Source organism: Sminthopsis crassicaudata, chromosome 5 (assembly GCF_048593235.1).
Source record: "Sminthopsis crassicaudata isolate SCR6 chromosome 5, ASM4859323v1, whole genome shotgun sequence".
In the NCBI taxonomy this organism is placed as follows: Eukaryota; Metazoa; Chordata; class Mammalia; order Dasyuromorphia; family Dasyuridae; genus Sminthopsis; species Sminthopsis crassicaudata.
This window is the reverse complement of record NC_133621.1, coordinates 177,497,256-177,523,462: the sequence shown is the minus strand read 5'-3', so window position 1 is coordinate 177,523,462 and position 26,207 is coordinate 177,497,256. Positions and strand designations below refer to the sequence as shown.

Sequence of the window (26,207 nt, the reverse complement as noted above, 5' to 3'; positions counted from 1 at the left end):
CAAGATCTCAGGACAATTAAAATTTAAGGCATACTCATGTGTGATAAATACATGGTAGACATACGTATCATCATTTATCCATAAGGACTTGCATGCAAAAAAGCAGGGTAAAATATATCATCAAGAAAATGTATGACTGGAAAAGAGGATATGGGTAGTTAGACAGCTAGAATGAGGCATAAGAGATGAACAACCTGAGTGCTAAATGGATAACAACAAAAGATTAAAAGATCTCTTCTCCATTTAGAGAGATTTTATTTCCATTTTCTTTGCATACCTGAACTTAACATGGTGCTTGACACATAGAGGACACTTAATAAAGACTTGTTGGCTTTACTTTATTGGATATATAGGAAGACTTCTAGTCTTTTCAATATGGAATCTTTTTTAGAAGACATACCAAAATCACATAGGATAAAAGATCCTAGATGGGTCATGAGCTGATGTGATAGAGATCACAGAGCATCTAATCTCTCATTGTATAGATAAAGAAATAGAGCCAGAAAGATGAAATGATTTATCAAAGTTTACACAAAAGTGGATGGAAGAGTAGGCATTGAAATCCAGCAACTCTGATCCCAAATCCAGCATTCTTTCCAATATTTTGGAGTGAAAACAATTTCTTATGGAAGCAAAATAAAGAGAATTATAGTCTCATTAATTAAAGTTTTAAAAATCTACGAAACTTTGTTTTGAAAGGTGCTGCAAGAATGCAAAATCTATAACATTTATGTCCAAAATAAGTGCTTTCCTTCTGTATAAAGAGTGTGTTTTGATTAGTTCTGGCTTGGTATTAAATTTAGAAGAAAATCCAAATGTTTATTTCTGTTGTAAATATTTTAAAAGAAAAAGAATAAAGGTTTTTTGCAGCATGTTGACATTTATAAACTCTAGATAACCTAGACAGATAGGTTAGATGCTGCCTTCATGCAGCTCTATACTACTAACAATTTTAATTAATAATCAACTGATCAATGTCTTACTTTATTCTGTCCCATCACAAGAGGCAAAAAGCAATAATTACACCACCTGTGGAATTTATTGTCCAAAACAATTTGGTCAACAATTGTTTTTAAAAGATCATTGGCAGTTCTGTGAAGCTAAAAAGGCAGTTTCAACCTTCTGCATTTTGTGGTACATATGACTTTGTGTACAGTTTTACATCAGACATGTAAAATTTTTACAGGAAATGAAATTATGATGATCTAACATTTAACACTGATCCTTTATCCTTCTATATTGCCTTTATAGTGTTTCTTCAAATCACGTTTTTGAAAGGCATCCAAAGCAGATATTAACTCAATTTTTGGGATAGAAGGAATTGTAAATTACAAGGATCATACACTTAACAAGTAGAAGAGCCAGGATTACAACTCAGACTTTTTGATTCTTTGTCCAGTATGCAATTTCAGTGTGCTGAAACTTGGTCATGGCAGGTGAACTATTGGTGTGGAATTGTTTTGTTTTGTTTTTAGAAGGGTAAGTGATTTTAAAGAAATCTATTGATCCTGGTTTCAGGTTAGAATGAATAGGGGTAGGTGATGGTGGGAAACACTTTCCGGAGGAGGGAAGAAAAATCACAGCTATTTATTATTTTCAAAGTATGATTTTAGAACTATCTTGAGCTATTTATTATTTTCAAAGTATGATTTTAGAACTATCTTGACTCGTCATTGAGATAAAAAGTGAGACATCATTTAAATACTATAAATCATGGCAGAAGTAAATTTAACATTTTACCTTAAAAAGTATAATGACAAAACACATATTCTGGTTCTGCCACTAATTTCATGTGAATATGGATGTCATTTCATTCCTATGAGCTTATTTCTTCATATATAAAATGAGGAGAAAGAATCAGTTTAAAATCTACTATCCTTTGTATTTGTTCTTGTTTTTTCTCTTTGAAGCTTTCTTTAAAAGGGCAGGGTCTTGTAATTGTTTATTTGCTAGGATAAATTCCATTCCTTGAAAACAACCTACTTAAGCACCCCTCATAATCATAGAATTCAGGAGTTGGAAGTTTCCTCAGTAGCCAGTTAGTCTAACTGAAAGGAATTCTCCAACATATCTGATAAATTGTTCTTTCAGCCTCTGATATAGAACTACAAGAAGGGAGAACACATCACCTCTCCAGGCAGATCATTCCATTTTGGGACAGCTCTAATAGTTAGAAAGCTAATTTGACACCATCATTAAAACCCTTTGTTCTTATCTAATTCCTGTTCACTATTGAGATAGTTCTTGCGCAGCTAGAATAGGCACATGATATGAGGTATGTTGATATTCCCATTCCCAATTCTACCATTAGTAATTTGTGCTTTGTGATTAAGCATTGCCTTTTTTCATAGCCTATTAAATATATGATGATTTTTTTGGACAGGGTAGCAAATAAAATTCATAAAACTTTGGTGTGTATAAGTTAATCAGACCATTTCCCTTTTTGACAGGAAAGGCCAGCATCATGAGACTACAGGATATCTGGAGAAGAAGAGAATGCTAAGGCAGGATAAAAAAGACATTGAAATGAGGTAATAGACCTTGGACACATATATTCTTGGCTTTTCAATTTTATGTAAGAATAGTGTTGACTTGGAAGTCTGAAAAATGGTTTTAAGGAATTCTAATCTAGTCAGTTATTAATATGTATGTATGCCATTTTGTGAGTTGTTCTATATAAAATTCTTATTTGTCTAGAATCGGGAAATTTCTATGAAATCCTTCTTGACCTTACCATAAACCTTCATTTTTATGTACTCTCTCTTTTTTTGACTTTTAGAACCTTATACATCATTGGTCCTTCATAGCTCCTTTTCTGACAGCACTGAAGTTTCCTAATTATCTTTCTAACATCTCTTCTTTCCTTTAGTAACTTTAGAAAATTGAATAAGAAACCTTATTCAATCCAATCCTGTTTTCATTTAAGATACAGCTCAAATGTGAGGTCTCTATTAGTTCCCCCCCCCCCCACTGCTAGAGCTGCCCTGGTCTTCCCATCACAAGGCTACCTTATATGTGCTTTGTACGTGTGTATTGTCTCTTCTGATAGAAAATAAGCTCCTTGAAAACAGACATTATTTTATCTTTGCCTAGTAATGTAGATATCAAACTCTTAAAAATGTATGTTGCTTTACTGATTTCCACTATTAACTCTAAACAGATAATCTGCAAATCTGTATTTCAAACCACAGATTTCCTTTGTCCTAATCTATGCTTCCATTAATCTACAAGACATCTATAGTTAAGTGCATTTCTGGCCCTTCAAACTAAAGATGTTCAAATTTGTATTGTCTAAAATCTGCTCTATGTAATCTAAAACTATTTTTAGGCAATGTCACTACCATTGGTATCATGATAGCAGTCTATTATGTTTGAAATCTTATACTATTTTGTCTTTCTCTCCCTCATATTTCACATGCAAACTAATTAATTAATGAATCATTTCAATTCTACCTTTATGAGAATTCTTATGCTCCTCCCTTTTTCTCTATTCCCACTGCCATTATTCTATATACCACATGCTTTGTTCTTATCATATTGTTGCACTATCCTTCTACAATGTTTTCCTATCTCTATTCTCTCCTTCCTCTAAATCATCCTTCATACTCTTTTCCCTATGCATAAATCTAGGTATGTCAGTCCTGATTCTCTACTGCCTAAGAAATGAAGTTTCTGCATATGATTCAAGGTTTGACATAATTTGTCGATGACTGATCTTTTTTCATATTTGATTTTTTATTTTTCTTTTTTATATATAGCAAAGGATCATAGAAGTTATCACTGAATAATTTCCTAGTGAAAATCAAAACTCTTCTATTTCCTTCTTTTCGGTAATAACGGATATAGTAACATAGAAGACTGAGGCTTTTGATTAGAATGGCTTTCATCTAAGCCATGATTTAAATTAGTTATGGATCTCATTTAAACTTCTTGTTTTTACCTCTTTTATCATTAAAAAAATTTTAGTAAGAACCACTGAATAATAATGTTGCCTGTATAATTTTTTGTGTCAATAAATAGGCATTGCAAAAGTCAAAGGCAATCACATGAATAGAGAAAACAAAGTCAGAAATTCTGGATAACTTCCGATGGGATATTTAGTGGAGATTCTTGGTTTAATGGCATTGGCTAGTTACTGTGGTTACACAATGCCCAAATCATCAATCAGCTCAATGAATTCAGTGAAAAGCAAAACTTCCTCCACTGCTGCTGACTGACAGTTTCAACTCAAGAGAGGAGTTTCCATGCTTCTAAATGAACTAACCAGAGTGAACCTAAATGGTTCAGACTTTTCAAATCTGACATACTATCAAGACAAAGTAAAGCTTTGTTTCTTAGCTATAGAGACATGTTCCACTAAAAAATACCTTATCTGACTTGTAGTGGTTCAAAAATACTTATGTGGATTTCTAGTGAAAGTAACCATTATCTACAAATCTGGGAAATATACAAAAACCACAGAATTATACTCATGTTGGATAGATCTTTTCTTGGGCATATTAGTGTCCAAGGAGTAGATAGATTTTGGACATATTATCCTACAACAGGAGATTTGATTTAATTTAAAAAAAAAAAAAGCAATACAAGATCTCTAAATGAAGATCCCTAACATATGACTATTTTAGACTCCTGGAATCACCTAGAATTGCCTACAACACAACTTTCCCTTGGTTTCACAATCCCTCATATAGACTCACTCTTGGGAGTATTTTAATTTTAAGTCTGTTGACTCTAAAGACATTCTTTCATTTTTTTGGCTTCATTATATGTGAATATTCTTTTATCCTTTCACCACACAGCAAGACAAAGCCTTGGAAAGACAGCTTTTAGATAGAGTTACACAATTTTTGCAAATGGAAATGCAGATGCCAGAGAAGCTGGAATTGTTTAGTGCAAAGGAATGAAGAGAAAACATTGTGTTTTTTTTTTTTTAACATAAGCAGCTTTCAAAGGTTATGTTGTAGTGATACATTTCACACAAGTAAAGTCCTCATTACTTGGCATACAAAGAAAAAAAATACTTAGTTTTCTGCCAGAGCAACCCGGGTGGTCATACTCTAACTCATGTTTCTACCAGCCAAATGATTTTCTTCTTTTAGAATTTTATCATTCTTTGATTTGTTGGTATTTTAACCTTTATTTTTTTAACATTTCAAATTAAATTTGATGGATAGAAAGAGGGATAAGAGACAAAAGTCTCAATGTCAGAGAGAGACTCCAAGCCAATTGTTTCTCCTTGTTGTGGTCTACCATTGAGTCTACAGCTTCTATTCTTCAAAAGATAATCTATATGTGGCAAGAGAAAGAATTTCTTTCCAGCCATAGGACATTGGGAATATTCTTTCTAAATATTGGGAAGTTCCTGTTCACACCAGAACTAAGACATCCAGATTTCCTAATGACCAGATTTCTTATATATGCAAGTCAATTATCAGTTGTGAACTGTGATGTATTTTCTATATACATTTACCCACTTATGGGAGGAATATCTGTGGGCACTAAGAAAATGAAACAGCTTAGAACTCTTGATTTTGGAAAACTGTCTATTGTCTGGCTGTTATCTGGACATGTGAGAGATGTGAAATATTGCTGTAGTTTGCAGGATATTTTATTTGTATTATTGTACTACTTTTATTGAGTCTATGTCAAACAGGAAATGCTGTAAATACTACTTTAAAATATTTTATCTTTTCTGTAGGTAGGTAACTATCTAAAATTCAGTTAAGTAGATCAAGTTAATTTTTTTTTTAAAAAGTCAAGTTTTTCAGAGGTGGGGGAATTCTCATTGTCAAATCTGCAATAATATAGGTACCATCCTCCAATACTGAAAAAAAGGGAGAGATGGTAATTTATGTTCTGAAAGAAATAAATAACTTGGTACTACTCTTCCAGTATATATGCTGAGTACACTAAAACATCACTGGAATTTTTAGAGTATGAGGTAACCCATCTCATGAAGCAAGATCAGTTGAGTGACCAAAAGTGCCACCTTGTGGGTAAATATATTTGTTATTAACTTAATTTAATGAATGCCTAAAACATGATATTTTTTAAAAGTTAAGTGACTTGCTCAAGATCAAATAAATTAGTAAGTATTAGTTCAAGACTTGAACCTGACTTCTGAATCCAAGTCAAATGAAATTTCTATTACATTGCTGCTGCTATTCAATTTGCTAACATGAAGGGGAAGAAAGGAAGTTATATGCACATTTCGAAAAAAAGCTATTATTTAAAAAGGATATTTTAAAGTGCTAAAATAATGGAGTTATATATGCATGTGTGTGTATATATATGTGTGTGTGTGTGTGTATGAATATATCTTTAAATGGTCTCTTAGACATAAATAAAAAATGAAGACGAATTATACTGAAAATATCTTGAACTCCAAGTTATATCAAAATGTGCCCCAATTTTCTTCCAATATATAAACACTAAAACCAATTTTTAAAAATAAAAAGAATTATAAACCATTAGCAATCATATAAAAGTATGCTTTGAATCATTAATTATAAATGAAAATCAAAACATCTCTGATATTTTCCCTAACATCCATCAAATTTTCAAAGGCAACAAAAATAAGGATTATCAATATTGGAGTGGTTGTGGAAAGATAGTTATTCTTGTGCACGCTTGATGGAATCCTGAACTATTATAATCATTCTGGGGAACAATTTGAAATTATGCTAAAAATTTTGGCAAAAATGTCAACACCCATTGACACAGAAATTTCAATACTTGTCCTATCTTCTTAGAAGATGGTGCTCCCTAAAACCCCACATACACAAAAATATTTATAGGAACACTTTTTACATCAGCAAATTACTGGGCATAATATACATACCCATTGATTAGAGGCTAATTAAACCAACTGTGGTACATAAGCAGAATGGAATTTTACTATTATCTAAGAAAGGATGAAAATCATGAATTAAGATAAGCATATTGTTGTAAGACAAAGATTAGGAATAGTAGTCATCACAGGAAAGTCTTTTCTTGGGAAGGTAAAAATTACTATCATGTTGCCACCCTGGTACAAAGCTTTCTTTCTATCCCCATGTTAGTTATGCCTCTGAATATACCAAAGAGCAATTCATTACTCAATTAAGTTCAGAAAATATATATTAAGAACTGTGAGTAAGACACAAGGAGCAATATGCTGTCTTTCACACATAAATTGATATATGTGTGTGTGTGGGTATGTATGTGTGTGTGGGTATGTGTATTTGTGTGGAAGAGGAAAAAAACAGAGAAAAAGAAGGGAGAGATGGAGAGACAAAGAAAGAGAAAGATTTCTGGTTTTAATATATAAAATACCTTCAACCATTGTCTGGGAGATTCACTTAGCAAAATATTTTCATTCTGGGTACAAATGAAGGCTTATTTTTTTCTTTGATTTCTTTCTTTGCCTTTCTATTTTTTCCCTTAACTTTTCTTTTCTTGGAAGACTTCAGTCACAAACAACTTTCCTTTGGGTCATGAGGACTGAATATATGGTTTACTTGAAGATTCATACAAAACTCTTGCCCATTGACCTGACAGTAGAAAGTGCTAAAGGGTAGAAACTCAAGACATTAGTCAATGCCCACTCACCTGAAGTTCAAAGTAAATATACTTTTCTCCTAGAAAATACATTTGCTCTCCATGAATTGGAGAAAAACAGAGGCAAGGCTATTTTTATTCTCCCTTTCCTGTGGGTAGCATATTTTACTTGACCATTTTAGAGAGTTTAACTAAGTTTTTAAGAAGAGAAATTATTTTCCTCTGAGAGGATAAAAAATAAACACCTAAATAGAAATCCGGGTTCTGCATGAAAAATGTGAAAAATACTTTTTTAATATCTAAAGATCACATGGGGGAACCTTTCCCCTCCATTCATTCTGAAAGGAATTTAATACTGATGGCTAGTCATTAATTTAAATGTGAAACTTAGTAATATTAATTCGACTGAGTCATTTTTTTGCTCAGCAGGGAATCTGTGTCAACAAAATAAGGGAATATGGGGCACTAAGAGGAACTGGAGTAATCAAGTTTAGCATCAGTATGTACCTGTAATATAACTAGACATTCTATCTTAGGTGGATTTTTCTGTCATCCAATGGATTATTTTTCATTTCTTCTAAATTTCTTATAGAAGGAATTGCTTGATATAAACCTAGACATAGTTAAAATTCATTGGGGATGTACTGATAAAAATACTTCCATGAAATATATCACTTGCTGAATAAGTGAACATTCCTTTTTCCCCCCCAAACCTGTAGAAAATTTAAAGCTATAACATCAAACTGTCACTATCTACAGTGACAATGTTCATATTTCATAAATAGGAATAATTGTTATTCTGTGGCTAGTACTTTTTCATCATTTACCCACCATACCCTCCTGTACTTCAGTGCCTCTTTCAATACCAGCTAGGTTTTCAATGTGGGCCAAATGTTAATGGATGAACCTTCCTCTGGGCCATTATGTTTAAAAATAACTGAGATTTAGCATCTTGAAAGCCAGATTAAGAATGAGGATACTCCTTGAACAGAAACAATGACAAAAGTAGAGAAAGAAAAAAGAATAGAAAATACTGGAGTAGAGGGAAGCAAAGAACATGAACATATGAAAAGGAACTCAGAATGAGCAGCAACACTAAGAACAGAAAAAGGGAACAATGGATTTACTTGAGCTAATAACATCCTTCCAATCAAATGGAAAATGGAAAATCAAATGTATCTGTCAAACAAGTACAGTGAAGAAAATTAGTATATCTGTTCACTTAACAAATTTATTCAGTTGAACACTACTTTCTTTTTGAAGGTATATAAATATTTGTCCTTCCATTAACTTATGTAATCAAAAGACAAATGTGGTACAGAGTGAATTGTTTGGGGGGGGGGAAGGAGAGATTATTTGTCTTACTATTAGCTGGAATAATAAAACAAATTTAATGTAAAACATAAATAAACCTGGTCTATTTTAAAGGACAGTTAAACCCAAAGTTGGTCCTAAATTTCTGCATGAGATGGGTTCTTAGAATTGTCTCCCTCTTTGTATTATACCACTTTTATTTGATTTCTATTTTGAAATTAAGAAATAAACATACCGTCCTGACCTCCAGCCATCTGTTAGCAGCTGAGAGAAATAAATAGGCTATGTTGTTTGTGTCTGTCAGCTCTAACATGCGTTGCTTAAATCTGGTTTCATGCCTGCAGAAAACAAAACCAAAAAAAAGTTATGATGTTAGCCACACAATGGGAAAAATAATAAAAACCAGCCACTTACTACTACTTCACTGCTTGCTCAACATAGTGACAAATTAATGGAGATAGAAAGAATAGTAAACGGACTCCTACTTAAAATAAAGGTCAACTGCTACTGCTCTACTGTAGAGTTAATACAGATGGGGCAAACAGACATTTTCCTTTCTTGCCCTACGGCTGAGAAAAGCGAACTTCCAATAAAAAGTTTCTTCTTTTAATCAGCAAATTTTATTTTTAACAAAATAAAACATTACAATCTTGGAAAATAGCTAAGCAAAACCAGAAAAAATTACTCCAAATGACTATAATGCAATCATATAACTTTATGTGATATTTACTAAGAGAAAAGGAAGCTATTTGTTTTTATTTAATAAGACAATGGCAATATTATCCATTGTATTTAACCAGAATTTTGTTTTATCTGGCTTTTTTTTTTCTTTTTAAGGTAGTCTTTATTTACATGATCATAATGAGTTATTCTTTTGGATTTTCTTTCCTCACTTACCATAAGTATTTCTTTCATATTATTTATATCCATCATTCCTTAAAGCACAGTCATATTCTAATATATTTATATGGAATAATTTTAAAGATTTTTCTGATTGTTAAATATAGTTTATTCCCAGAGCTTTGCATTTATAAAGTTTGCTATTATTAATAATTTTATACATACAGGTCTTTTCTTAATGTCAGTGACCAACTTGTGGTATAAATCTAATATTGATGGGATTGATGGATCAAGAAGTGTGGAAAATGTCATATTACTTTCCAAAGTAGTCAATTATAACTCCACACATTCATACCTCCGACAGGAATAGAAAAAAATTAACATGCTGATTTTCCAATAATCTTTCAATTTATTTCACATTTAACAATTTTTGCCAACTTGATAGGTAGGAAATAATAACTCAGAGTTTTAAAATTAGCATTTATTTGAATATTAGTAATTTTTAAAAATCTCAAATAGCTGCTGATAGTTTTTTCATTCTCATTTTGAAAGCTAAATCTTTTAATTGCTTGACTAGTTGGTGTAATAGATATTCATCTTACAAATTTAGGTATTTATTCAATAAGTTTTGGGTATCTGTTTAAAGGAAAGATTTTCCTTTTTAGAATTTCTTCAATATCCTATCTGATTAAGAATATCTCCCTTCTCCCACATTTATAATTATGAAAAAAATCTTTACTATTTTCCTCTTATTTTTTATGATGTGACTTTCTATATTTGCTATATATCCATTTGGAACTTATTATTATTGTATAAAGTATAAAATTATGATTGAAATTGATCTTCCATCAAACAGCATCCAGTTTCCTTAAGTTCCATATTAAATAATTTGTGATTTTAAATGTACTGCATATACACTACTGTATGATTCTCTTAAAAATCTTACTAAATAACTCAATGCACTAATCTACTTGTCTATCTTTTATTCAGGATCAGATAATTTTGGTAATTACTGCTTTAATTTTTTACTCAAGATGACAATACTATACTCCCTCCTTACTTTCTTCTTGTTGCCCTTCCTATTCTTGAAGTTTTCTTCTTCCATATGAATTTTGTTATTAATAAGTCTAATTATTATTATTATCTTATTTTATTATTTTTATTTTTTGCTGAAGCAATTGGGGTTAAGTGACTTGCCCAAGGTCACACAGCTAGGAAGTGTTAAGTGTCTGAGGTCACATTTGAACTCAGATTTTCCTGACTTCAGGGCTGGTGCTCTATCCACTTCGCCACATAGCTGCCCTACTGTGTCTAATTATATACCTCACTTGTATTTTGATTGATATAAAATCCATATGCTAATTTGGTAGATTAGCCATTAAATATTTAATATATTTTGTGGTTATTTTACATGGTAGTTCTCTTTATATTCATTTTTAAGTAAAATAGAGCAATGTTGATTATTTTGTGATTAGATTTTTTGAAATTCCCTAAGATGGGTTGATTTACATTTGTATATACTACTCAGCCCATCGGAAACTACAACAACAAAATAATATTATTTTATATCAGTTCTAATTGATGTATTGATTAATCAGTAATCTATGGTTCTAATTCCTGTTTTATCCTTCCCTGTATTGTGCATAGGAACCATATTTATGACATAGAAATAACTAGGTGAATTGTAGGTCTTTCGATGCATGATAGAATTCACTCCTGAATCACTTTTACTCTGAAATTTGTTTCTCAAGGCACTGCATTTATAGCTTATTGAATTTTCCCCCCTGACATTATATTTTTATTCAATCTATTGCTTTGTTAGTTGGGACACTTTTTAATTGTAAATAATAATTTTCAATTTTATTGGTATATAATTTAAGTATAAAAATTTTGATATTTTAAAATCTCTTATCATTTATTGTGATTTTTATCATTTTTTACTTTAGTGATTTGTTTTTTTAAATTAAATTAATGGTTTCTTTTAAATTTTTATTTCAATATATTTTTCTCCTTAAATATTAAAATTTCTAGGGGCAGCTAGGTGGCACAGTGGATAGAGCACCAGCCTTGAATTCAGAAGTTCAAATCTGGTCTCAGACACTTAACACTTCCTAGCTGTGTGACCCTGAGCAAGTCACTTAACCCTAGCTTCAGGAAAAAAAAAATTAAAATTTCTCCTTGTCTTAGATTTAGTAATTTGTTTATATTAAATGTTTTTAAAATTTTAAGTGCATTCTCAATTCATAGTTGTTGTTTTTTTCTTGCAAATATTTAGGAAAAAATTGTCCCCAAAGATAGAAAGATAGAAAAATAGATTTAATTGGATTTAACAGATTATATATACATACACATATTGTATATACACATATAATACCATTGTTATGATTATTATAATTTTTGTTGTTTCTCTGACTTATACTTAATTACACTTATTAGATAACAAAGCTATTTACTTATTATTTATTTATGTTATTTTTTAGTCTCCAATTCCACCTACTTTTTCTGTTTTCTTTATTGATTTCATTTATATTTCTATGAAAGGGTCTGATAGTAATTTAATTGTACAATGATTCCATTGGTTGATTGATTCAATGATTCAATCAATCACCAACATTCATTCAAAACCTAATATGTGCCAGGTACTAAGTTTACACATACAGACAGAAAAAGTAAAACAGTCTCTGGCCTTTAAGGAGTCTCCATTCTATTGAAGAAATCACTACTACAGATAAGGAGACAGGCACTTGTCTCTGTCCTCCTATAAGTTTGCTTTGATGTCTCCTGATATTGTGCAAGTAATAGTAGTGTAATCTGGCTATCCACCTTTCATTCCTCACCCTTGATAGATAACTGGTTAGACCATCTTTGCTTTCTCACATATTTTCTTGATCTTTTTCATTCTATTTCTTTGAAGTTTCCCACATCCTCCATGTAACTTTCTACTGCCCTTCTGTGTAAGCATTTTTATTTTTCATGAGACATTCCATATCTATCTGATCTACAAAAACAAAAGCAGAATGCTGATATTAAAAAGGTAAGTCTTTATTTTCAAAGTAAGGTTAGTACCACTAAAGGAGCTTTGCAACTTCCTAAAGCTTTGTTATAATGTAGCTTGCTACTGTTCCTAGTTAATCTTGAATTAAACTCACTATCCACCTGTATAGTCTTTCCTAGGCATACATATTAATGGAAAAGGTCTATTGATCACATGCAATAGATATTCTTCATTCATTTGTTCCTTGAATATTCTGTCAAGTCAAACTCTTTTGAGTAGCTATATATTTCTTCCAAGAATATTCTAGGACTTGAAGAAACCAGCACCATGTTTTATGAAAACAGTAGCATCTGGAGAATTCAACATCTACAGAGATATTCTCTTCAATTATGACTCTGCATAGGATTTCTTCCACCATAATAGCAAATCTATTTCTTAAAAATAAATTTTGTACATTTTATTTCACTATATTTACCACTTTACTACTTTCTCCTTCTATCTCAGGATCATTATAATAAAATCTATTTTTTAAAAGCAAGGAAAAAATCTGCAAAAATAAATAGCACATCAAAAATCTAACATCATATATAATGATGTCACATCCATTATACCCTACTTCTGCAAAGGAAATAAGAAGGCATCTTTTCATAAACTTGATTTGAGTCTAATCTTGATCATTAGCATTTTGAAGCCTTCAGCTTGTTTGCTTTGTTATTTGTGTTTATTATATTTTTATTTATATATTAGTATTGATCATTTTTGCTCTTTCCATTTCTACTGCAATAGTCATGCATATCGTTTTCCAGGTTTGCTTGCTTTACTTTACATAAATTTCATATAACTATTTTGAGGTTTTCTCTATTCACCATGTTCATCCTACAATCAATGGACATAAACTTTGTTTCTATTCTTTGCTACTACAAATGTGTTTGTATAAATAATTTGGTATACACAGGGCCTTTCTTTTCTTCAGTGACATTTTTATATTACTACTAGTAGAATATTTCTGGCTCAATAGATTTGGATGTTTTAGTAATTTTCTTTGGCAAATATTTGACAAGAACACATCTCCCAATTTTATGCTTTATTTATGTTTATGATGAGGTAATTGAATAGTTTTTATTTGATAATGTGATCACTGAATAGGGTTATTTAGGTGAGTTCATGAAAGAATCTTGACTGATTTTGGATTGTAAATTGGGAAAAACTGCTGGAAAAGAGGCCTTTAAGGTGAACAATTTATTCTACAGAATCAAATACTTCTTTGTCAACAATAAACAACGAGCATTTGGAAGCTTTCAGTTTCTACCTCTTTCATTTGAGAAAGACATGATATTGCATAGTATTAGGTGACATAATATAAAGTATTCCAAAATCTGCAGAGATCTGATGTAGAAAGTGGCATTTGAGTAACTATTGGAATGAGTTTAGTATTCAAAAAGATAGAAATAAGGACAGAGTGCATTGCAGGAATAGGGGAGAGCCTATGGGCAAAAAAGTATGTGAGAAACAGAAAAGGGGTGAAACATGGTGAGTGTGGAGCAGCTAGATAGCACAGTGGAGAGAGTACCATCCCTGGAGTTAGGAGGACCTGAGTTCAGATCTGGCCTCAGATATTTAATACTTACTAACTGTGTAACTTGGACAAGTCACTTCACCCCACTGCCTCGTCAAAACACACACACACACACACATAGAAACATAGTGAGTGTGAAGGGAGCTGATATAATATGAAATTAATCTGTCTAAAATAAGAGTTTTAAATGGACAAGTGAGTTTATATTTAATGCTATTGGCAATTGAAATCTAATGGCATTTCTTGAACAAGAGAATTATATAGTCCAGTCTGTCCCCGAGGAACATCAATTTTGTAGTTATGTCAAAGATAGATTGGAAAAGGGAGAGAATGGATACAGAAAAAGTAATTAGGAGGCTATGGTAATAGTCCAAGTCAGAGGTGACAATTGCCTAAATGTATAAATGAAGGAAAATGGTTTGATATAACAAGTATTATGAAAGTAGAATCAACAAATATTGAATATTGGGGGCTAGGTAGAATGAAGAGTCAAAGACGACTCCAAAGCTGGAAATATGAATGATCTGCAGAATAGTGGTGCTCCTCAATTGTAGACTGGGTTTGAGTGGAAGGTAATGAGTTCTTTGGATATGCTAAATCTCAGTACAGTTCTTTAATGTCTCAGGGCTGTGGCCTGCAATATTTTTCAAAGTGGCCTGAACCAGATTAAAAATAGAATTGGTAAATACTTCACAAAATAAATAAAAATACAATAACGTATAGATAATGTTAACATATAGTTTTCTAAGTTAATATGTAGTGCATATAGATTCTAGTCTTTTAGTAGTTCTTATTTCAATTGAGTTTAATACTACTTCCCCTAGATCAAAATCAAATTTTATAAAAATATACTATATTAAAGAAAAAAGTTCTGCATAAATGCTATTCAACTATCTATATATTAAATTAATATCAGTAAAATTTCTCAACATTTTGCCAGCTTTTTAATTGCATTTTATTTTTCAATTTTATTTAACAAGATCTGATAGAGGACCATTATGTCTTACTATGAAATTATTTTAGCATTTCAGTTCAACAGATATTTAATTGCTAAACATAGGGAATATAAAACCAAAAATCAAAATAATATTTACCCACAAAGAATTTACATTTTTCTACATTCTTCTGGAAGAGAATGACATGCACACAGACAAGCAAATACAAAATAAATGCTATTTGTAGGTGGGGAAAATTAATATCTGGGAATATCTTAAATGGTCTCAAAAATGAGGTAAAATTCAAGGTAAGCATTAAAAGAAATTAGAATCTCTAAGATGCAAAAGTAAAGATAAAGAATCTTCCAGGCATAGGAGATAGTCTATGCCAAGGCAAAACAGTGAAAGGTGGAACATCATATAAGAGAAAGGAAATAAGGCAATTTGATTGTAGAATTGATGAAGGAAGAATAATTGGTATTATTTTAAAAGACAAAACAGTAGTCAAACTATTATGTGCTTTAAATGCAAAATCAAGGAGTTCCTATTTTATCTTATAAGCAAAAGAGAAGCACTGAAGCTCCTTGACCAGGGGAATGGCATGGTAATACTTACAGTTTGGCAGACATGTAGCACTGGACTAGAGAAGGGAGAGACCTGAGTCTCAGGAAGACAGGAGGTTATTGTATCATGAATTTAAAGTTAGAAGAAATTCTACAAATCAATTCAACCAATCTCCTACATTTTTGGATTAGGAAAGTAAAGTCTAGAGGGGGGAAGTGACTGGATTAGACCATGCTGTTAACAATTGTTAAACAATTGATTGGACAATTTTTGATAAGTGAGATATTTGTTCCTAAAGGCTTTTAATATCGTTTTCTCACCAAAAAACTGGAGATTAATGATTACATTTGAGGATGAATTACATTTGGGATTTCTGTCAAAATTTCATGGATTTTATATACTTGGACTTCGTCTTCCCTTTTCAATGCTTCCAGGAAACATGTATGCTTTTTACAATATGGCATTCAGATGATTAGTTCTCTTTATTTTTTCCTGAGTAATAATTTTCAATATGTTTTGACAAGCTATGCTCTCTAACTCTTGTTTCTTGAATTTTCAGCAATCACAATTCTTCCAGTTTAATTTTTTCAAATGAACTTTGCCTCTTGTCTTCCATTTGGACCACTATATTTCTTAGAAAATCCTCTCATTTATAAAGATCTTCCACCTGCTGTTTTAAGATGCCAAGACTCATGTCATTCTTTTAAATTATTTTTTCTCTTACTGATTTTAATTGCATTTTTACACATGCCAGAGATTTCCTATTTCTCCAATTCACCACTTTGAAATTTCTTGCAAGTTGTGATTTTACTTCTGGGATTTTGTGTTTGTTATATTATTCTTTCTTTTTGAAGCTATCTTTTTTTTTTCTTTTACTCCTTTTTTTTCTTTTGACCTCTAAGATCATTTCCATCATTAAATCTTATAATTTTACAAAACTGGGTTATTGAATTAAAAATATTATCAAAATTTACAATGACCTACATTCTTCCTGTATATGAAAAAACATATCGTGCAGACAACTTAAATATTTATCTGTGATCAACTAAGTTCATTCTGCGTTCAAAGTTTTCATGATAATTTTTCCATAACCTGATTTACAAATGAAACTGTTAATGAAAACCTTATTCATTTGAACATGTGTTCTATTCTCTCACAAAAAGTCATGCTATGTGGTAATAAATCTTTCATAAATTACAAAAATAGTTTCTTTTCATTTTTCCATTATTTTCCCCTGACGATAGCAACAATAGAAAGACTGCATAATACAATCACAAAGCTGGTTCAGATCTTGATGAAATGCCAAATCAAAGTAGTGAAGTTCGTTCAACCTCAGCAGCAATGAATCATCTTGCTCAGATTTCGTGTTTAAGGATTATGTTGAAATAAATAACTCAGATATCACTCTAAGGCCTGAGAGGTGTTTCTATTTGACTATTCCAGAAATTCATTTTTTAAGATATAAGACTTTTAGATAAGCCATTACTTATATCTGATGATCAAAGCATAACTCATGATGTGTACAGTAATTACAATCTCCTTGATCTTTCAGCACAATGAAGTCATATATACAGGACAAAGTCTAATTACATGATCAATGTAGGTGGCCAAATCAGAGAACTCAGTATAATTCAATCTCATTAATATCTTATTTCTATTTATCAAATTATTACCCTATATATTTTATTTGTACCAAATTATTACTTCACTGTATTGTACAGATATAATTTGAATGTTATCTAAAATAAAACATGTCCTGTATATTCGTACACTAGTGGATGAGGTAAGGGGAAATGAAAAATATCATGTTACCATAAGATCTCTGAGCTGAAAGATCAAGAAAATCTTTTCTAATATTTGTGTTTTGTTTCTACTTTTCTGTTTCTACACTTCTATTTTTAGTGAAAATTCAGAAATCATCTCACCAATCCCATACTTGAACCAAAAATACTATTATCATATGCCAAGAAGTGATCACTCAGATATCAGTGTGTAGGTCTTCACTGTCAAAGAACCTACTAGTTTCTGAGGAAGCCCATTTCATTTTTGAATCATAGTAATTGCCTTTTTAATTTTTAATGAATAAATATCCATTTTCTCTGTTATTGCCTCTTTCTCACATAATAGCAGAAATCTAACAAATATACATAGTCAAACAAAACAAATGGACCGTTGCTAATTGTGCAATATTTCCATATATCCAGATGAAATATGCTTTTGTGTAATTTCTCTCCAATGCTTCTAGTTCTGTCCTCTAGTCTCAGTAGTATAAGTCTAATCCTTTCTCTATATGAAAGTCTTGTAAATACATGAAGACACCAATGATGTCCTCTTATTTAAATAAAAAACCAATATGAAAGAGTATTAAGACACAGATTAGTTAGGAGGATGTCATACCATGAATTTAGAATTAGAAAGGACCTCAAAGATCATTAATCCCCTTGTTTCTTTTTTCCAGGCTACACATCTTTAAATCCCTTACCTGATCCTCTGACAAGATTTCCAATATTCTTCTTTTAATATATTTCATTGTCCTAAATTTTTTCTAAAATGTGGCTCCCAAAATACACATATCTTCTTATAGTTTGAGCAGGAAGCTCCTCTATCCAACTTGTGATCAAATTTGCAACTTTTTCCATATCATAACTATTAGAATATAACAAAAAGCTAAAAGTAGGGTCTGTTTACTACCTAACTTCCCTCTCCAATGGCACAGTTAGCATTACAATTCAATTGAAGCAAAGCAATAACATCACAGTGAACAACTTTAAAAACTGCCTTTTCTGACACTATTCTGTTTCTTACTATTTCTTAAGTTTTGTAGTATTATCTCAGTTGCACTTTTAAACCATTTGTAAGTAGATTTGGCAGCAACTAACACAGCAGTGAGTGGGGAGGGATGAAAATGCAGTGAACATTCTTTCTGTGTATTTCTATTTGGCAAGAAACTTTTTGTTTTCCTAATGGAAACTCTGACACACTCAATCTGCATCTTTTCATCCATATCCAGCTCATCTTTTTGAACATTCCTAGACCTTTATTCTATCAGACTGCAAATAGGAAAGGATCCTAAAATCTTAGTCTAATTGAACTGTGATACTTTGTTGAGCTACTTGAGGGAGTTCATTGTTTCATTCTAGTTTATGATGAATTTGGAATACAAGAGAAGGGAAAAGTATGATCAGTAAATATCAGTTTTCCAACAAAACACCAAGACACTAGAAAATTTTGAGCGACTTGAATGAAGAAAAGAAGAGAAATGAATATGGCTGATTTATAACACTACCAAAATGGAGAATTTTTTTTCCCCAACAGCAGACCCGTACCCTTATTCCATTTTATGACTCTGTCTTATGCTGGTTTGAAAAGTATGAAATCTTGTTAAATTCACTATTCAAAATACAGCCTAAATGATTGCTACTTGTAGGAATAAAGGGCAACACTCCTTTGATGTAAGGCAAGTTACTAGTTTGTTTTACTATTAAGATTACTCTTATGCTCATGGGATTTGACACCTGAAGCAAAAAAAAAAATGTCTTTTTTTTTTCCTATTACAAGATTTTGGATCCAAAAAAAAACAAAACCTTTATATTTGAAAGAGTAATAGTAAAACTCTGCTTTACTAATGCCTATGAAAAAAGGTATCTTTTAGAAAACTTGAATCTTGATTTAACTATCATTAATTTGGCCAAAGTAACACTAGAAAGATGACTAGTTCTGAAACCAGAAGCCAGAGTTCGAAACCAGGTTCTTGCCAGATGTTTTACCTTTGACAAATTACCTAATCTCACTAAGCCTCAGTTTCTTCATTTGTAAGAAGATTTTTATACTTGTGCTACTTAATACAGAGGGTCACTGTGAGGAAAGCAAACCTTAGAACTTCATATAAATGTCAGTAATCATTATTATCTGTTTCTTTCTTTCAAGCTACTCAGAGTCTCTAGAGCTTTGAGGTTTTCTTGGAAAGCTAATATACACTGATTAGTAACTATTTGGAAGGATAACCTTCTTTCTGGTAAATATATTTCTTTTTTTTTGTTGTTCTGAATGTAGTGCTGCTTTGTCATTAACATGGTTATCATATATCAGTGATAAGTGATTGAAGTGAAAAAATAATACCTAGAGTTTGTTTTGAATACAAAATTTTAAAACTTGTACACTTTTACAGGGAAAGTTTCCTGCTACAGAAAGTTTATATATTACATGAAATATATATATATATATATATATATATATATATATATATATATGTATATACACACACACACACACATATATATGTATGTAAAACATAAAAGTATATATACTACAACTTTTAGATAGAAGCAAAAATTCTATGACACATAAAATTAAGTTTAACTTTATATTTTGGATCCAATGTATTTACTTATTTATTTATTTTTAGGCTGGGGTTAAGTCACTTGCCCAGGGTCACACAGCTAGGAAGTGTTAAGTGTCTGAGATCAAATTTGAACTCGGGTCCTCCTGAATTCAAGATTGGTGCTCTATCCACTGCGCCACCTAGCTGCCCCCTGGATCCAATTTTGCCTTCATTATTCAAGGGAAGTATAATTATAGAAACCAATATTATAACAGATATATGATTGTTTAAAGCCTTTTCTAATTTCACATAAACAAACACCACTATTCCTGCACATAGTAAGTGCTTAAAATTCTACCTATAAAAGGCAAGGAATATGGTTAGACAGGTAAGAGAGATAATGACCTTGTCTCATCATCTTATTTTTATCTACATCTGAAAGAGAAGAAATTTTGAAGTTAAAAAATACTGGAAATCATGACTCTCAGAGCTGCTTGGCAACCACTAGACAAGTAACCCCTACATGAATAATGACTAGCCTTCCGAAAACAAATCAGGAAAAATAAGCTATAATATGGTCTTTTAAAAAACCCAAACCCAGTAACCAAGAATCCAAATAAAAGAATAAGTTTAAGGACATTAGCTAGGTGGAAGGACTGGGCCACTTTTTCTGCGCAAAGCCTACTAGCCCAAAACAGATAGATTTCTCCATAAAGGGGAAAAGTTGAAAAGGATTTTTGTTTATTTGTTTTGGAATTGCTTTTTTCTCATGACTAACAAAGGGAGCTGATTTTCTTTAAACCCTAACTAAAATAACATGGCAGAGCTTACTATTCTTATGAGGAAGAAATAGCATTATAGTTGAAGACTTAGCTGAAGACAAAAACTGGAAACAGAGAACCTGCACAGATGCATATCCAGCAGATGTTATTCCAGGATGCATTTGTCCCCCAATGAGGAAGCAGCTTTGCAGAAAAGTGACTTTCTAGGTAAGCGGGATTCAGTGGAATAGGGTCTAGAATAGTAGCTTCCAAAGCCTCTAGAAGAGATCAGTTGGTAGCAGGCACAATGAAAGCAATATAATGATATCACCAGAAGACATCAAAATTCCTAGAGAATTGCAACAGGTGTTCCTTACATGTTTGTCTCCATGAATCCTTGTGTGCCTTTACTTCCCTCTGATGGTATATATGTTGGTGGAAGAAAAGGGCTCACGATTATGGGAGCAGATATTTTATTGCTACTTTTCTTATTATTCCATTTCACTAAATGACTTAGATTGGAACCAACTGTACTTTTTGACTTACTGGTAAAAGTAAACCTGCTAGTGGGAGCTTTGGACTTAATGAATATAGAAGTAAAGAATACTTTTAGCCTGAAATCATCTTTGGGGAGCTCACATTAGGAGTCAGGAGATTTTCCTAGATGCTATAAAAATAATACATCAAAATTTGAATATCCAAAAATTGATTTAAATATCTTAGATTATTTTAAAGATTTAAAATTCTATAACCATTTCTGCTCTTAATTTTACTGACATTCAAAACAGAAAACTCTAGCAGATGGCAGAGGACTTGATACTGAAGAAAAAGTATAAATGCCCTAAATAACTTATTTTTTATGTTTACACTTTTCTAATTTAATGAAGACATTTTTATACATATCTGATCTATCTTATTTGAAACTTTTTAGAGCTTGATGCAGTGAAAAGAGTGGCAGAAAAAAAACCCACAACTTTTTAGGATAATTATATGTTAATACACCAGGACATAATTTCCATCTGTCTCACTATTTTTATTGCAACTCTTCCCTCTTTCTGTTTGAGTTCGTTTGTCAATTTACCTTTTAAATTGTGGGTCCCACAAATGAAAACAATATTTCAGATGCAGTCTAACTAGAGCAAAACACTACAAGGTTTTCACCTACCTTTTCCTGGAGATTAGGTCTACTTAAAGGCAGCCTGAAAACCAATTAGCATATTTTGTTGTGCTTGTCATTGTAAAAGTGTTTAATTATATTGTGCTTAGAGTTCACTAAATCCCCATATGTTTTTCAGTAGCATTGAATAGTGTGTAATAATAAGAATGATAACAATGATAATAAAGGTGCATATCCGCTGGATATGCAGGGGCTCTCTGCTTCCATTTCTGGCTTCAGCTTAAGTCTTCAACTATAGTGCTATTTCCTCCTCATAAGAAGAATAGGCTCTGCCATTTTCTTTTAGTTAGGGTTTTTTCTAGTCTTTTTTTTTTTTAATTTATATAGTATGCTAAGATTTTTAATGCACTTAGCTATAAGATTATAAACAAAAATAAATAGCCATCTTTAATAAGATAAAAAGATAAATGGTAAAGTTTTAAAAAATAAGCCTTGGAGTCAGAACTGGCGTCAAATGCTATTTCATACACATACTAGCCAAGTAATTCTGAGTTAAGTCATGTAACTTTTTAGGACTCTACACTGGTGGAACAAAATTTCCTAATGGACAATTATTTATGCTAATAAAATCATAAATTTATACCAACTTCCAAAAAAATACTGTTTCATAGAAAGCGGTGTCTTGCCACATTTTATGCTTGTTCCATTCATTCTGAATCTAAATATAGACTTTAAGTTTTGTCTTTATTAAATTTCATCTAATAAAATTAGACTCAAAATTTTATATTTTGTTATCATTTTGAATACTGACATTGTCATCCAACATATTAGCTGTCCTGCCAAACTTTGAGGTACCTAAATTGAGAATTATGCCAGAAATATCTTCATCTATCATTGATTAAAAAAAATATTAAACAGCATGCAGCCAGTTTTCCTTCCTGGTTTTTCAACGTTGCATAGAGCTAATATGTACTGGTATTCTGAACGTTTAGAGGTTTGACAAAGACTATACCTGTAGCACACAGTTATTTCAGCAATGTCAAATGAGAATCAGCAAATTCACTATTTGTCATGACTTTTTATGTAAGAATCGTGTTTTATATGGCATATACTGTGTACTCCATAATGATATGTCTATTACTTTGATAAAATTCTCTATTTAGTATTTCAAGAATATATTTACAAACCGAAAAGCTCGAATGGTGGTGAGGCCTTCAGCAGTTTCTGAAAAGTGACAAAGCAGAGGCAGCTGAGTACTATCATCAAGCTCCTGGAGATCCCTAAAACGGAAGGGAAAAAAAAAACAAAGACAAGAAACTATTAGGATATCAAAGGCATAAGTGTACATTCTATGACAAAATCATCAATATACTCATCTATATCAGATATGAGACCAGATATGAAGTAGAATCATAGCTTGAGAGCTGTAAGGGAACTCAGCAACCAGATGGTTCAGTTCCCTCATTTTAAAACTGAAGAAATTAAAACTGAGAGAGATGAAATTACAAAGGTCAACCAGGTATTAAGCAACAGAGTCAAAATTCAAATCCAGGTCTCCTGATTCAACATCCAATGTTCTTTCCCATCCAATATGTACTTTTAGTCATTGTCTTATTAGAATCTTACTAAAGTTTCATTAAAATATACATTCACATTCTTTTTATAAATGAAAATATATTAGCTACAGCATAGATAATCAAATTAATACCATGTGTTTCAAAAACCATACTCTCACTTTTCCCATTCTCTGATTCTTGAATGAGTGTTATATAACAGAATTTTAGGCATATGACTGGTATGTTATATAGCAGCTAAGTGATGAATTTAGCAGCTTTAGTGATGAACTTGAGACCTTCTTGACAACCAGTACAATATGACAAATAAGTATAAATCCCTGACTTACCTAATTTTGAAAAAATAAGTTCATATTCCCTCAACATGAAGCATTAAAAAAGAGAGCCTTTCCTATTTCATAACATATATTGTATTTAATCTCATCAAGTACCATTCATCTGAAATTCACTATCCTCATTTGGTCTCAGGATGATCTCATGGAATAGCATCTAACAATTGATTATGTTCATGGGGTCTACTCTAGTAAGAAGGAACTCTTTAAGGATTGGTATAGCCCCTAATTAGTGCCTTATGTGAAACACTAAAGAGACTTTACCACACATACACACACTTGCTTTATTAAAGGCTCTTCAGTTATGTACTGCTTATATGGAAGTCATGTAGATGACTCCCAGACCTTTATTTCCTAGTTTTATTTTCTCTCCTGAGCTCTAGTCATGCATTATCATGACTTGGCATTTGCAAATGGATGTTCCCTAAGCATTTCAAAATTTATATGTTTAAAACAGAACTCATTATCTTTTCTCCACAAACATTTCCTCTTCCTTAACTTCTCTATTTACCCAGATCTGCAATTTCAGATTTTCCCTCAACTCTTCCCTCCTTCATCTCCCCATCATATATTATCAGTTCCTCAATTTTCTTGAATTCACCTTTCCAAACAACATTAGCACTTGGCCCCTTCCAACATTATAAACACCTTCAGGAGTTCAAACTTGAACTATTGCTATAGTTCTATATCTCCAGTCTTTCTTTTCAACATGTCATCTTCCACATAGTTTTTAAATTAGTATCTCAAATGTGATGTCACTTCCCTGATCAAGAAGCTTCAATGGTCTCTTACTGCTTCTAGAATAAAATAAAACGTCCCTTCATGCACTTTAGCTGATAACTAAAGTAGAAAACGTATTGGTCCCTGCATCCTTGCATCTCTTGATCCCTTGCACTTTCTGTACTCCATGCCTAGAAGGCATTCCTTCTTCACCACAGCTTCTCTGAATCCTTAGCTTCCTTCCAAACTCATCTCCAGAGTCACTTCATACACAAAGACTATTCAGATTCTACCAGTTGCTATCACTATCTAACTCTCATGCCTAGAAATTATTTTGTGTTTATTTTGCCAAGATTTTTATGTCTTTGTCTGTGTTAGTGTTGCTTTCTCCTTAATAAAATTTAATCTTGTGGAAGACAGAACATATTTCATTTTAGGCACCTAGTATGTGGCAGTAATAGGTGTTTATTAAAATCAGAAGAACAAGATACATAAAAGAATTTTAAATATATTTTTATAATTGTACTATGATTTATCTTATCTGTGCAAATGTACACAAAATACAAATAATTACATGCAGATATTACAATTTTATCTTGAAATAAAAATTTTCGTCCTACTAGTTGTAGTATGTAGAAATGGCAGTTTGGTTCTTTGAGGTATTCTTAAATTCAGATCTAAGTAAATTAATCTCTTTTGTCCTGTCCATTCATTTTTAAAGATAACAGTTTCATTTTTTACAAATGTAAATATATAATTACAATTTAAACAAATATTTTTCTAGCAATACCTCATTGCCTTTTTCTCTTTACAAATGACAGAACTTCACACAAATATTGCTAAAGGACCAGGCTGGTACAATAAAGTATGTTATATGTATGTGATGGGACTGATCAATGAATCTTAGTAGTGTCTCTAACACAGTGAGAAAGCAAAAAAAGGCTCATGGGAAATTTTCAATTGTGAAGAATGACAACAGTGACTAATTTGAATGTGACACAAAACACTTTACTTAGTCTATCTCAAATCTCTTATTTTCCTGAGCAAAGAACAATAGCAAGAACACCAGAAGTAGAAAGAACAAGGTTAACAGTTATGTTTTTTGATACAGATTATGACCAATGATGAAGATTAAAGTCTTCCCATGAGAGTGAAGTCTCCATACTATATAGGAGAAACTTTACAAACAAAACATATCTAATTTGATTGATTTGGTTATTTGATCAATTTTAATATGGATTATCAAAATAATAATGAACCTCAAAAAAAGGAAGCAACAATTACAGCACCAGAATGGTTTCCTCAAGAGCAAGTTATACCAGACTAATTTTATTTATTTTCATTTTTTGTTGTTTTGAAAGGGCTACTAAATATATAACCATAAAAATGCTATAAATATAGTTCAACAATATTTTGGCAAAAACATTTGGTACAATTTATCATTCTGTTCTTATGCGGGGGGATTGGTGAATGAAGAGATGAGGATTGAATCACAGAATTAAGCAGATTTTGTTGTTGTTTGGTAGTTTTCAGCTGTGTGGAATTTTCCTGAGAAAGATACTGGAATATTTATTATTTCTTTCTCACTTTACAGATAAGAAAGCTTAGGAAGACAAAAT

At 31.6% G+C, this 26,207-nt stretch overlaps 1 protein-coding gene across 2 annotated transcripts in view; it reads right to left on the bottom strand.

The window, feature by feature from the left end:
* Nucleotides 1–26,207, bottom strand: part of ABCC9 (ATP binding cassette subfamily C member 9) — a 190,340-nt gene that overhangs the window by 28,492 nt on the left and 135,641 nt on the right. For both annotated transcript variants that reach the window (XM_074268855.1, XM_074268856.1), the window contains 2 exons: nt 23,150–23,242; nt 9,089–9,191 (listed from right to left, as the gene is read on the bottom strand). In XM_074268855.1, coding sequence (XP_074124956.1) covers nt 9,089–9,191; nt 23,150–23,242 — 196 coding nt within the window. The remainder of the gene's footprint in view (nt 1–9,088; nt 9,192–23,149; nt 23,243–26,207) is intronic.